This window comes from Artemia franciscana, chromosome 8 (genome assembly GCF_032884065.1).
Source record: "Artemia franciscana chromosome 8, ASM3288406v1, whole genome shotgun sequence".
Lineage (NCBI taxonomy): Eukaryota > Metazoa > Arthropoda > Branchiopoda > Anostraca > Artemiidae > Artemia > Artemia franciscana.
This window is the reverse complement of record NC_088870.1, coordinates 1364261-1379511: the sequence shown is the minus strand read 5'-3', so window position 1 is coordinate 1379511 and position 15251 is coordinate 1364261. Positions and strand designations below refer to the sequence as shown.

Genomic DNA, 15251 nt, shown 5'->3' with positions numbered 1-15251 from the left:
TTTGATCAGACGATTTTGAGAAATAAGGGGTGGGGAAGGAGGCCTAGCTGCCCTCCAATTTTTCGGTTACTTAAAAAGGCTACTAGAACTTTTAATATTCAACGAACGTTTTTATTAGTAAAAAATATACGTAACTTAAGAATTAACTTACGTAACAAACTTTTATATTCTTATATTTTTATTATGTGTACGAGGGGGTTTGTACCCTCGTTAATACCTCACTCTTTACACTAAATCGTAAGTTTTGTTCCAATTCTTTAAGAATGACCCCTGAATCAAATAGGCCGTAGAATAAATAGTTGAAATCACTAAAAATATTTTAGCATAAAGAGCGAGGTATTTATCTCCTCCTAAATACCTCGCTCTTTATGCTAAAGTATTTTTAGAACCCTTCATATGCGTAATAATCTCTGTTTGTTTTAAATTTCAATGCTATTCCTTACTTTCATTTGAAAAAACGTTTTCATGTTTATTTTTTCATTGTTTTTTTTTTTATAGTAATGCTAGAAAATCCTGCGCCCTTTTCATTGAATTTTTTCCCCCATGGCATATTTCTCCAAGGAAAGATCCTCCCACATAGCCCCCTCCCTCAACCCTACCCCCAAAACCAAAAAAATCCCCCTGAAAACGTCTGTACACTTCCCAATAACCATTATTATATGTAAACACTGGTTGAAGTTTGTAACTTGCAACCCCTCCCCCAGGGACTGTGGGGGAGTAAGTCATCCCCAAAAACATAGTTATGAAGATTTTCGACTATGCTCAACAAAATGGCTATCTCAAAATTTTGATCCGTTGACTTTGGGAAAAAAATGAGCGTGGGAGGGGGCCTAGATGCCCTCCAATTTTTTTGGTCACTCAAAAAGGGCACTAGAACTTTTCATTTACGTTAGAATGAGCCCTCTTGTGACATTCTAGGACCACTTGGTCGATACGATGACCCCTGGGGAAAAAAAAAAAAAACAAAAAAACAAACAAATAAACACGCACCCGTGATTTGTCTTCTGGCAAAAAATGCAAAATTCCACATTTTTGTAGATAGGAACTTGAAACTTCTACAGTAGGGTTCTCTGATACACTGAATCTGATGGTGTCATTTTCGTTAAGATCCTACGACTTTTAGGGGGTGTTTCCCCCTATTTTCCTAAATAAGGCAAATTTTCTCAGGCTCGTAACTTTTGATGGCTAAGACGAAACTTGATGAAACTTATATATTTAAAATCAGCATTAAAATGCGATTCTTTTGATGTAGCTATTTATATCAAAATTCAATTTTTTAGAGTTTTGGTTACTATTGAGCCGGATCGCTCCTTACTACAGTTCGTTACCACGAACTGTTTGATATATATATATATATATATATATATATATATATATATATATATATATATATATATATATATATATATATATATATATATATATATATATATATATATTTATATATATATATATATATATATATATATATATATATATATATATATATATATATATATATATATATAACGAAAGTTGATGATGAACACTGTATATGTGTTCGAAATATCCAGTTAAATAATTTTATATTTCACTGTCAATAAAAAGGTATCAGCCCCTATTTTGAACTGTTTTACTTTCGTCCTGGAAAGGCAGTGTGGTCTTCGAAGTTATCTATATATATGTATATATATATATATATATATATATATATATATATATATATATATATATATATATATATATATATATATATATATATATATATATATATATATATATATATATATATATATATTCTGGCCGTAATCAATTTCTTACCTATAAATAGGGCTGTTACTACCCTTATTACCGTCTGCTTTGTACCATAGGACAAGAAGTAGTGAATCGTTTTTATCTTCCGGTTGTAAAGGACATGGCAGAGTGGCACTACCTCTAATAACAGCTTGGATATGAGCTATAAAAGAAAAAAAAACAATAAGAAAATTATGTACCAATAGATGTAACTGTAAAACAACTTTGATTGCTTTCTATGCGTAATTTGTAAACTTGTCATTTTTATTTTCCCTGGAAAGAAATATGATTTTTTGATGAGGTACTAGCTGTAACTGCTCATAAAACAGTTCGTGGTAACGAACTGTAGTAAGGAGCGACCAGGCTCAATAGTAACCGAAACTCTAAAAACGGAACTTTAATACAAATATTACATCAAAAGAATTAAATTTTAATGCTAATTTTAAATATATAAGTTTCATCAAGTTTAGTCTTATCCATCGAAAGTTACGAGCCTGTTGCCTTATTTTAGAAAATAGAGGAAAACACCCCCTAAAAGCCACAGAATGTTAACGAAAATTACACCATTCTATTTAGCGTATCAGAGAACTCTACTGTAAAAGTTTCAAGTTCCTATGTACAAAAATGTGTAATTTTGTAATTTTTGCAAGAAGCCAGATCACGGATGCGTGTTTATTTGTTGTTTTTTTTTTTCTCAGGGGTAATCTTATCGACCCCGAGGTCCTAGAATGTCACCAGATGGCTCATTCTAACAAAAATTAAAGTTCCAGTGCCCTTTTTAAGCAACCAAATAATTGGAGGGCACCTAGGTCCCCCTCCGACGCTCATTTTTTCCAAAGCCCCCAGATCAAAATTTTGAGATATCCATTTTGTGCAGCATAGTTGACAATTTGATAAATAAACCTTTGGGGATGACGTAATTCAACACAGTCTCTAGGGGCGGGCTGCAAGCTACAAACTTTGACCATTGTTTACTTATAGTGATAGATGGCTCATTCTAACAAAAATTAAAGTTCCAGTGCCCTTTTTAAGCAACCAAATAATTGGAGGGCACCTAGGTCCCCCTCCGACGCTCATTTTTTCCAAAGCCCCCAGATCAAAATTTTGAGATAGCCATTTTGTGCAGCATAGTTGACAATTTAATAAATAAACCTTTGGCGACGACATAATCCCCCACAGTCTCTAGGGGCGGGCTGCAAGCTACAAACTTTGACCATTGTTTACATATAGTAATGGTTATTGGGAAGTCTGAAGACGTATTCAGGGGAATTTTTCACGGCGGGGGGAGGGTCATAGGGAGGTGGTTACGTGGAAGGATCTTTCCATGGAGGAATTCATCATGAGGGAAAAGAACTTCTATGAAGGCAGCGTAGGATTTTCTAGCATTATTTAAACGAAAATAAATGAGAAAAAAAATTAAAAAAAATGTTGTTTCAACTGTAAGTATGGAGCAGCATTAAAACTTGAAACGAACAGAAATTATTACGTATATAAGGGGGTTTGTCTCCTCCTCAATACCTCTCTTTACGCAAAAAGTATTTTAGTAATTTCAACTATTTATTTTACGGCCTTCTTTATTCAGGGGTCATTCTTAAGGAATTGGAACAAAATTCAAGCTTTAGTGTAAAGAGCAAGGTATTGACGAGGGGGCAAAACCCCTCATATTCGGAATAAAAACATACAGATATAGAAGTTCGCTATGTAAGTTAATTCGTAAGTTATGCATATTTATGACTAATAAAAACATTCGTAAAAAAATAAAAAGTTCTAGTTACCTTTTTAAGTCACCAAAAATTGAACGGCGGCTAGGCCTCCTCCTCCACCCCTTTTTTTCAAAATCGTCCGATCAAAACCATGAGAAAGCCATTTAGCCAAAAAAATAATTAATATGCAAATTTATTTTAATTATTCATGTACGGTGAACCAAAATCAAAACATGCATTAATTCAAAAACGCTCAGAAATTAAATAAAAAGAACAAGTGTTTTCAACAGAGAGTAAGGAGCGACATAAAAACTTAAAAAGAACAGAAATTATTCCGCATATGAAAAGGGATGTCCCCTCCTCGACACCTCATTCTTTACGCTAAATTTTTTTAATGTTTCGAAAGGTAGAGTTGTGAGAAAGAGTCAAACTTCAGCGGAAAGAGCGAGGCATCGAGGAGAGAACAACCCCTTTCATGTGCAGAATAATTTCTTTTCATTTTAAGTTTTAACGTTGCTCCTTACTTTCTGTTGAAAAAACTTGTTTTTTATTTAATAAAGCTAAAGACTCAACTATTCTTTATGGTAATGGTGACTTTCATGTTCAAAAAACATGAAATCGTAGAGCCCCAGAACAATAACATGTTAAACACATGTAAAGGGAATATAAACCACTATTTGCTTAGTTTTGAGCAGCCTATACCAAATAACGCTAGCCTTTAGAGGATATTAAATAAAAAACTAGTTTTTTTAACTGAAAGTAAGAAGCGACATTAAAACTTAAAACGAGCAGAAATTACTCCGTGTACGAAAGTGGCTGCTCCCTTCTCAACGCTCCGCTCTTTACGCTAAAGTTTGAGTCTTTCTCTCAATTCTACTTTATTAAACAGTAAAAAACTTTAGCGGAAAGAGCGGGGCGTTGAGAAGGGAAAAGCCCCTTTCATACACGGAGTAATTTCTGTTTGTTTTAAGTTTTAATGTCGCTCCTTACTTTCAGTTAAAAAAACTAGTTTTTTTATTTAATTTCTGAACGTTTTTGAATTAATGCATGTTTGATTTTGGCTCTCCGCACATAGATTATTAAAATGAAATTTGCATATTAATTCTTTTTTGGGCTAAATGGCTTTCTCTTAGTTTTGATCAGACAATTTTGAAACATAAGAGGTGGGGAAGGAGGCCTAGTTGCCCTCCAATTTTTTGGTTACTTAAAAGGGCAACTAGAACTTTTAATTTTTAACGAGCGTTTTTATTAGTAAAAAATATACGTATCTTAAGAATTAACTTACTTAACAAATTTCTACATTCTTATATTTTTATTATATATATGAGAGGGTTTTTCCCCTCGTTAGTACCTCGCTCTTTACACTAAATCTCAAGTTTCGTCCCAATCAGAAAGGCCGTGGAATAAATAATTGAAATTACTAAAAATACTTTAGCAGAAAGAGCGAGGTAGTTAGGAGGAGAAGAGCCCCTCATATGCGTAATAATCACTGTTCGTTTTAATTTTTAATGCTACTCCTTACTTTCACGTGAAAAAAACTTTTTTTTGTTTATTTTTTCATTGTTTTTTTTATAGTAATGCTAGAAAATCCTGCACCCTTTTCATTGAATTTCTCATCTCCGATAACATATTCCTCCAAGGAAATATCCTCCCACATAGCCCCCTCCCGTCAGCCCCCCCAAACCAAAAAATACCCCTGAAAACGTCTGTACACTTCCCAATAACCATTACTGTATGTAAACACTGGTCAAAGTTTGTAACTTGCAGCACCTCCTCCGGGGACTGTTGGGGAGTAAGTCATCCCCAAAGACATAGTTATTACGGTTTTCGACTATGCTGAATAAAATGGCTATTTCATAATTTTGATTCGTTGACTTTGGGAAAAAAGACCGTGGGAGGGAGCCTAGGTGCCCTCCAATTTCTATAGTCACTTAAAAGGGGCACTAGAACTTTTCAATTCCGTTATAATGTGCCCTCTTGCGACATTCTAGGACCACTTGGTCGATACGATGACCCCTGGGGAAAGGAAAAAAACCAAAAAACAAATAAACACGCACCCGTGATCTGTCTTCTGGCAAAAAATACGAAATTCGACATTTTTTAGATAGGAGCTTGAAATTTTTGCTATACGGTTCTCTGATACGCTGAATATGATGGTGTGATTTTCGTTAAGATTTTATGACAGTTAGGGGGTGTTTCCTCCTATTTTCCAAACTAAGGCAAATTTTGTCAGGCTCGTAACTTTTGATAAAAAAAGACTAAATTTGATGTATATTTAAAATCAGCATGAAAATCCAATTCTTTTGATGTATCTTTTAGCATCAAAATTCCGTTTTTTAGAGTTTCGTTTACTATTGAGCCGGGTCGCGCCTTACTACAGTTCGTTACCACGAACTGTTTGATAAGTGGATAGTAGCCCAATCTCGTTTGTGGTTCATATTTCTTGAGATAAAAAATTACGTGAATTTCTTATAATTTTATCGATTCCATTGTCAATAGTTCTTTATTTAGTCACCGCTTGGAGACATAGAAAAATTATCCTACATTTTTCTGTAAGTAATTTTTTGCCTCTTCTTTTAGTTTGCCACCTAACACAGAAATACTACCCCGTAAGTACTGAGAGGGACATTCAATATTTCAAGACAATCAGTTTCAAATAGTATTACAAATCATATTATCTTACATTTCTCCCATTCTTCCTTTTTGTCACTTATTTTCAGATGCGTAGCAAAAAAATAAACAAAATTTTAGCTGTCTTTCTAGCTTTCAGTAAAATTCAATTGACACTCTTGTCTTTTGGAGGGTTTGTGGTGCATTAGCACCATAGTGATTTTTGCAATATAATGTAAAGTCCCAAACGCAAAGTAATTTACGGATCATAAGATAAACTTTTAAAAGTATAAATTTTCTGGATATGACAACGAATGGTCACGAAGGTATATTTCAGTACACTTGATCATAATTTCAAGGACACTTGAGCACATATCCTCAAATACCCAGATATTTAAATTCTTTGAAGCAACAAAAAAATGATTTTGATGACACTCAGCATTCTCTCACTTCCGGACAAATTAGCTGTCTCACAACGGACAAACTATGTTAAGAGCGGATTGTTCCAAAGATGAAAATAATTTTTACCCTGTTCACAAGAAATTGATTAAAGACCCCTCTCCCGTTCTTCCAGACTAGGGGTTTGGTGCGATCATCCCTGGGGATAAAAACAGCTATACATCCTTAATTCTTTTTCTGGTACAAAATACAAAATTATACATTGTGTAGATAGAAGTTAGAAAGCTCTACAAGAGAGTTCTCTGATATTTTAAGCCTTCTAGCATGACTTTCATTAATGTCTCTCAACTTTTCCGGATGTTTTCTCCCTTTTTTGGAAATCAGGTAAATTTTACCAGGCCAGTAGATTTTGATGGGTGATATTATGAATTTTATGCATTTGGAATCAGCAATAAATCAAAAAGGATTGACGCATTAATTGTTATCAAATACAATTTTATGTAACTTCGGTTATTATTAGGCTCAATTGCTCCTTGCTTACAGTTCTTCACCGAAAACTGTTCAAAAAAGAAGCCCAGAATTGGAGAAAATTGTGGTTGAAAAAGGATTCAGATAGACAATATTAGTACAAATATTTCGCTTTTGATATATTTGCTAGAATTTTTACAGAAAAATAATGAGTAGAAAACGACTAATGAAACAGTTTTAGATTAGCGCGGTCTTTTATACGAAGCCCTTTTATAGGGATGTGCTTAGCGTCTTTTCAATCGGTTCAATATCCCTTTCAACTTACCCTGAGAGTTTCAATTTAATGCGCTCAACCATTCTTGGATATCGTACAAGCCTCTCTTTTCCATCAAAAGCATATTTTTAAACAATTACCTGTTCATTTAATTTACGGCTTTTTCCCAGGGGCATGTAGAGGCTATGTCATCCCCGGAGGCATGTTTATTGGACTTTTGATTTATTTTAAACAAAATAGCTATGTAAAAATTACGATCAAATGTTTTTAAGAGTACGGGAGCCGGTTACAAAAGAACGGCAAGGGACAGGTGCTGGTTACCTTAGGATAACATTTAAACCTTATAACGAGTTAAATGACCATAGATTTTCAATCGAATGAGCCGCTTTTGAAGTTTGTAGGATGAACCCATCCATATGAAGTAGTTTTGGAAAAAATCATAATACTAATAATAAATCTACAACACTCAATAATAGAGCGGTGGATCTGATTACCACTCTATGGGAATGACTGTGCGTAATTGCCTCTAATGGATAAGGTACGTTCACAGCTCCCTGTTATCACATGAATCTTATGGTTTTTCCAAGAGTTTTTTCACTGTCAATGTAACGCTTAATGTTACGTTCGGTCGAAGGTGTGACCCTTGCCTCCCAAATTTTGCCGGTACCGAGATGAATTTATACATAATGGCACGCCTGGAATTAATATTCGCGTGTTAACCTATTTTGAACAGTTTAATTTTAGCTCAAATGTTTTGAAAGGCAACAACACAACAGCAAACTAAAATGTGACATTTTGCTGTTTTCTTTTCGGGAAGGATGACCATGGATACACATTTATTTATAATTTTGTTTTACTATTATGGCGTCTAGCTGCATCTTCCATATTCTCGGCAATTTTATCCATGGCCTCCACTTCATACCTCCTTAGTTCATATTTTATTGCTTTCTCCAATTTTTTTATATTCCTTTTGTTTTCATATGATCTACCAATAAGATAATTCTTGTACAGACCCCTTCTTCTCTCTATTAAATATAAAGCTTTTTCACTAATATTCCTAGCTGCAGTCTTAACTCTCTTACCTAAGACTCCATCAGCAACTTCACAAATTGTTTTTCTTAATTATTCCAACCATCTTCCGTATTGTCAAATGTTTAACTCTCAAGTTTGGTATTTGACCATTTCTGGAAAGTTGGTCTCTAATTCTCATCCTGGAGTCTACCAAAATGATAACTTCCTGGGAGGTAGTTACCCTTCCGAATTTCAGCTTTAAGTTAACCCTAGACAATACTAGATGGTGATCTTTACTTTTAAGATCATATACCCTAGTATACTCCTACATACCCTAGTATCTTGCATTGATCATGCCAGTCGTCGGTTTACTATAACAAAATCTATAAGGTTTGTTGTCTTAATGTAAACTTATGGGCCAATTTATGACCAAACACGGTATTGGTTATAACTAGATTGTTATGCCTACAAAATCACCAATGTCTGTAGCCATTACTGTTTTCTTTTCCTCTATCAAATTTTACCTAGGCTAGGATACCATCTATCGCTATTTCTACCGACCTGTGCGTTAGAAAATGCCATATTTCTACCTGGTACCATGTCTGTTTGTTCCTGTAAGTGTAAGTAAAATTCATCTGAGTCACTAGTTTCTCCGTCAGTTGGTTCAACGGGGGTATATACTACTATAACTGATACCCTGAACTTTATAGTCATAAAATGAACAATTAGTATTCTATCATAAAAACTTTCCCCAGCCTAAACAAGAATACTTAGCAGCTTCCTTATTCATCATGAGCCCTACTCCCTTTCTATGTAACACATCTTCCTGCCTGAATAAACAAATTCTATATCACCTAATATCATGCTTCCTGTCCTTGGGATATGGGTTTCTGAACTCCTAATAAGTCCATTTCGAACCGTCTGAATTCGTCAATCGAAATGTCGATACGACAGTCATTTTTTACCGCGCAGCTCGGTAGAAATAGGGATAGATGGTATATTAGCCTAGGTAACTTTGGTGTAGGGAAATTTTCTAATAAAAACACCATTTTCTACCGGAGACCCTGTCTATTTGCTCCTCTAACGGTAAGTAAAATTCATCTGAGTCACTAGTTTCTCTGTCAGTTGGTTCAACTGGGGCAGATACTACTATAACTGATACCCTGAACTTTTTAGTCATAAAATGAACAATTAGTATTCTATTATTAATACCTTCCCAGCCTAAACAAGACTTAAGAGCTTCCTTATTCATCATGAGCCCTACTCCCTTTCTATATAGCCCACCCTTCCTGTCTGAGTAAATAAATTCTATATCACCAAATTTCATGATTCCTACCCTTTGGATATGAGTTTCTGAAACTCCTAATTAGTTCAGTTCAAATCGTTTGAATTCGTTAGTCAAATTTTCGATAAGATAGTCATTTTTAACGTCATAACATTCCAAGTTCCAATTTTGGTTGTTTAAATCGTTAAAATTGTATTGGTCTCAGGAAAAGCAATAATCCCGGATATTAGTGCAGGACGGGGATCACAAATCTTCTCATTTGTTTGGATTTTGTGGAAATCGCAGATATTGGCAAATAACTAACTTTATTGTTTGTCGGGTATTTGATTTTAATTCTTTCAATTTTTGATCTTTTATTGAATTTTGTTTAATTTTTTGGCAGTTTTTATCATTGGTTTGTTGTACTTTTCGCGCTTGTTTTTTGGTTTTTTGTTTTTTCCTTGATCGTGTTATTTTGTTCGCGCTGAAGAAGAGAGGCGGTTGGTCTCTCGAAACATTCGCTTTCTGTTTTTTCTATGAGGGGGTTTGCCCCCTCGTCAATACCTCACTCTTTACGCTAAAGTTTGAATTTTGTTCCAATACTTTAAGAATGATCCCTGAATCACAAAGGCCGTTTAATTAGAATAAATAGTTTTTTTGAAAGTACTAAAAATACTTTAGCGTAAAGAGCGAGGTATTGACGAGGAGGCCAGCTCCCTCATATACATAATAATTTCTATTCATTTTAAGTTTTAGTGTTACTCCTTACTTTCAGTAGATTTTTTTTTATTTGATTTCTGATCGTTTTGCTGGGAGAACTGGCGCCCCCTTCCTGGAAAATATTCTTCCCCCATGAGACATTATTCCATGGAAAGATCCTCCCACGTAACTCTCTCCCCACGAATTCCAACCCCCACCAGAAAAAATTTCCCCTGAAAACGTCTGTAAACTTCCTAATAACCTATACTATATGTAAACAGTGGGTAAAGTTCATAACTTGCAGTCCTTCCCCCGGGAACTTTGGGATTCAATCGTCCTCGGAGACATAGATATTAGATTTTTTGACTATGCTGAACGAAATGGCTATCTCAAAATCTGATTTGGTGACCTAGGGAAAAAATGAGCCTGGGAGGGGGCCTGGTTGCCCTCCAACTTTTCGATTACTTAAAAAGGGCACTAGAACTTTTAATTTTCGTTCGAATAAGCAATCTCCCGACATTTTAGGACTACTGGTTTGATGCGATCACTGATGCGATCAAAAAAACAAACAAATAAACACGCATCCGTGATCTTTCTTCTGGCAAAAAATACAAAATTTCACATTTTTGCAGATAGGAGCTTGAAATCTCAACAGTGGGGTTCTCTGATACGCTGAATCTGATGGTGTCAGTTTCTTTAAGATTCTATGATTTTTAAGGGGGTGTTTCCCACTTTTCTCGGAAATAAGGCAAATTTTCTCAGGTTCATAACTTTTGATGGGTAAAACTAAACTTGATAAAACTTCTGTATTTAAAATCAGCATAAAAAATCGGTTGTTTTTATGTGTCTATTGGTATCAAGCTGGTAAAGTTTCAGTTACTATTGAGCCGGGTCACTCTTTGCTTATAGTTCGTTGCCCCAAACTGTTTGACAAGCAAGAAACTCTACCAAACTCTACAAAAAAAGCTTCTCGCGAAAATGTATAATGCTGTTGTTCTTACCCATGTTTTGTACTTAGCTCCGTTCACATTATTCTGAATGAAAGTGATAAGAAGCAGATTAGAAAGCTATTTTTTCGTTATGAGAAGTTTCTTCTGAGTGTTCCGGTATGGTCCCGTAACACCGTACTGAAACAATATTACGGAGTTCTCGACCCAATCGTACAGCTGGATAATTTATATGTAAACTTGTCGTCAAAAGAGGTTTGCCACCCTTGGAGTGGCTTACCTTTTTGAAAAGTCTATTTTTTAATATGTCTTCCTTTTTTTCTTTTTTTTATGCTCTATCACCACCTTTGTGTTATTCATGGGTTATAAAATACAATCATTCATTCATTCATAAATACAGACTATTAAAATAAACTAAGTATTGTATATAGCCTAGGGGAGGGAGCTGAAACGCAGTTATACTGGGACACAATTACCTCGATAAATGTGTCCCTGTCCCCCTTATTGCCTGGATATAGGCCTGGGCATGGTACGAAAGTCAACTTATCTGCTTGGACTTCACTCTTGGAATGATATACTGCTTGGAATAACTGACTTGTGTCGAAAAGCAAGTGCAAAAAATAGTGTAAAACAACAAAAATAAGAAAGTTTTGCATAACGCCTACGGCTATATCCAGGCATTAGGGAAGGGGCATTAGAGTGGGATTACAATTGTGCTGGCAGCAAATACTACATTTGGAAAAAGTGTCAAATGGGGAATCTGATTGGGTTATAATTTTTTTTATTGTAGTGTTTAACTAGGAAAAGGTATATTGCCCTAAGACTAACAAGAGAAGGATACAGGATAAAGATTGTTTTAATTTTAATTATTTTTTAATTTTTGATTACCACTGGTTTTTCACGATCGGGGGTGGGGCGGCTATTTTCGTTGAAAATGCCTTTTTAGTATTTTATTGGAAAAAAACGACTAATTTTCTCCTAAAGTGTGAAAAATATGTTTTTCGTCCCCACCCCCATCTTGATTTCCCTGAATTGACGGCACGTTTGCAGCCATAATCACAATTTACAGAAACAAAATTACCTTCTTTCCCGTGACTTAGATGGAGGGCGAAAACTACAAATGCCAGATGGCATTGAATCATAGCTAGTAAAGGGAATGAACACTATTTCATTACTCAATAAGAGCTGTTCAACAATCAACCAAGAACTGAAAATTTCAAAACATCTTAAGCGAAAATACCCGCATCTTCAAGCTGCCGAAACTCATCTCGGGTTCTTGTAAGAACAATTAATTTATAAACGCTGACTCTAACACAATATCTATCCATGTTTAAAACCGGCTGACCTGGAAACAGAAATCCGGGACGGAGTCGACACGAATCTGGTTAGTCTTATAAAAAGAACCAAGCAGTCTAAAATTGAAAACAAAGTCAAATTATTGGTAAGAAAAAAAAACATTATAGACAATTTGCAAAATGCTGCTGATGAAATATGAGTGTATATGCAGCTCAAAAATATAACCCAATTGGCTTTGCTAACAAAGACCTAGTATAGCCAGCTCTTTAGCTATTATTAAATTAAAGCAGACTTTCACTAGTGTCACTGATATCGCATCTAAAACCTTAACACGTCTGAAATAATTGCTAAAAACGGTTTAGTATGCTGCGATGTAATATGCTGCTGACTTGACATACATCTTGGAACTCCACGTGTGTCACATAATTCCACCATACTTAGCACAATTTCCAAAATTTTTGGAACACTCCCAAATTGCTTGGCACATTTTTACTACGTATGGCGCACGCCACCTGGTGTATATTATTCCTGAGATTGGCCACCCCTCGTTATGCTGTTCTTGAAGAGGAGATCAGCTGGGCACCGTAGATAAGGAGGAGCATATTGAACGCACATTTCCCTGCTTGTTATACCTTTACAACATTCGTAGATAAGGTCTCACTTGTCTAAAACTGTCTAGTTTATTTTTCTTGGTGGTTGGAACCCTTACTAAGGCTCAAATATTCCACGTCCCTCTTTCTTTCTCTCTTTGGCAATTTTCACTATTTTCTATTTTTTGATTTCTTAAAAGATTTTTTAAATATTTAGTTATGTTTTTGTTATGCTCTTTTGCATGTGGAGCTTAACTCTTATCCAGTATTTAAATTTCTCCTTATCTAAAAAATATATTACAGCAGAAGTTTCAAAGCTGATAAGACCTTAAGTGAGAATTGTGTTCCAGTCCAAAGTTCATGCAAATTTAGGGTCAGCTTTATCGGGGCTCAGAACTAGTTTTATGCATTTTAACAACATTGGAAAATCTTTCTTTTATTCAGAGTTCATTTATTTAATAAGAATTAGAACTGAGAAAAACACCGTCGTAGCTCCCCCTCAAGACTGAATGTCGGGGAACATAGGGAAAAAAAGTGCGTCAACAATTTTAACGTTCAAAAAATACTTTTTTTTTACTTAACAGAGCAAATTTACTGGATAATCAAAGAAAATTTAATTAGAATAGAGTTTGAATTTCGGTACTTGTCTGTTATCCAGAACATACTCTAGTGAAAATGACTTAATCATAATGAAATATGCATGGTTTACTCAGACCAAAGAATGTAATATATGCATGGTTTACTCAGACCAAAGAAAGAAAACTTCTTGAGAGTGTTTTGGATGAAAGACAAACTCCTGAATTTCTAGTAACTTTGTTTTAAACTTCGACGTTTAAAAGTGTTACTTAATTTCTTTGGTTTATTTACTGACATATTTTCACAAGCCAGTGACATTATTACTTATGACATTATTACATGTCAAAAGGAAAGGTTAAATAATCCGCAAGCGTTACTGTTTTTTGTCACTGCTAAGTCACATTTTCAAGGGGGAAAATAACCCTATACTTCATCGTTTTTTTTTCTATGAAATTTTAAGCTAATAAAATGAGCAAGAGTTTTGCTTTAGGTACGACGTTTTCACTAGTAACTACACTGTTTTTCTGTGGTTCTACTCATACCCATTTACATATGTCCTTGGCTCCCTTTCCTTGCGCACTTACAGCCTAAATAGGTTTTTCAAGCTTCCCCTCCACAGTTAAGTTCAACGAGATATCCCTTCCTCCTCTCCATCTTAGAGTCGGGCATGTATTTATGCAAGCATGGTTTATAAGTAAATCCAAAGGTACTACAGCTTCAACCAGTTGAACAGCCCTTTGGTTTGTAAATGAAACATTTAGTAGGTACCATTTTATGTATATTATTAACAATGAATTGCAACAAAACGACGGCCACATTAAAACAATGCCTTTTGATATTAACACCGGTTTCAGATAGTAGCCAGATAGTAATAGTGCTAAATCATCTTGCTAAGGCGGGTCGTGAACACTTTTTGTGACAGACGCCGTGACCAGATTACAGAATTCTTTAGAATATTGGCAGCATGATGAAACGGAGCCTCCTTGACTTTTTTAATCCTTTCAACGACAATATTTAAGGAAGTTTGTAAGGCCGAGACGGCGTTTTCCCTCCTGAAAAATTCCCCCGTGGAAAAATCCCCCTCGGAGATTGCCCCGGTAAGTTCCCCTGCAGATCCCCCCCTTGGAAAATTCCCCCGAAAATTATCTCTCGTGAAAAATCCTCCCAGATAGTTCCCCCTTGGAAAATTCCCCCATGCCCACAATTTAGCAGCCACAGAAAGAGTGCGTAATAGGTGCCTCAAAATTTCGATCTGACATCCTAAGGGGTAACATGGACCAGATATCAACAACAATTCTAGAACAGGGGATAGCTGGTTTCCAGCCATTTTCGACTTGTAGAAAAAGAACTGAAACTCTCAATTTCTGGCCGAATGAGTATCCCCCAGAGCTTCTACGACGATGAGGAAAAGATGAGGATGAGGAAAGGACATTTTGGGGTTTGCTATTGCTATTTACTTTCATATTAGAGGCGTTAACCAGAATTTTTGCCAGAGATCAAGAAGCATAAAATATTAATTTTACCTCCAATTCGTCCCTCCCCCTACATCTTCCTTAAAAATAATTCTGTAATTACCTTAAAACCTCATTGACAGTCTGGATGTTTCGGCATTTAAATGTACCCCTTGGAGGCATCTGCCCC

General features: G+C 35.3%; 1 protein-coding gene across 1 annotated transcript in view; it reads right to left on the bottom strand.

Moving 5' to 3' along the window:
- LOC136029863 (B-cell receptor CD22-like) overlaps positions 1 to 12357 on the bottom strand; it is a 252212-nt gene extending 239855 nt beyond the window's left edge. The window contains exons 1-2 of the mRNA XM_065708320.1: positions 12230 to 12357; positions 1801 to 1936 (exon numbers count right to left, since the gene is read on the bottom strand). Coding sequence (XP_065564392.1) covers positions 1801 to 1936; positions 12230 to 12290 — 197 coding nt within the window. The 5' untranslated portion in view covers positions 12291 to 12357. The remainder of the gene's footprint in view (positions 1 to 1800; positions 1937 to 12229) is intronic.
- Between the last annotated feature and the right edge of the window lie 2894 nt (positions 12358 to 15251).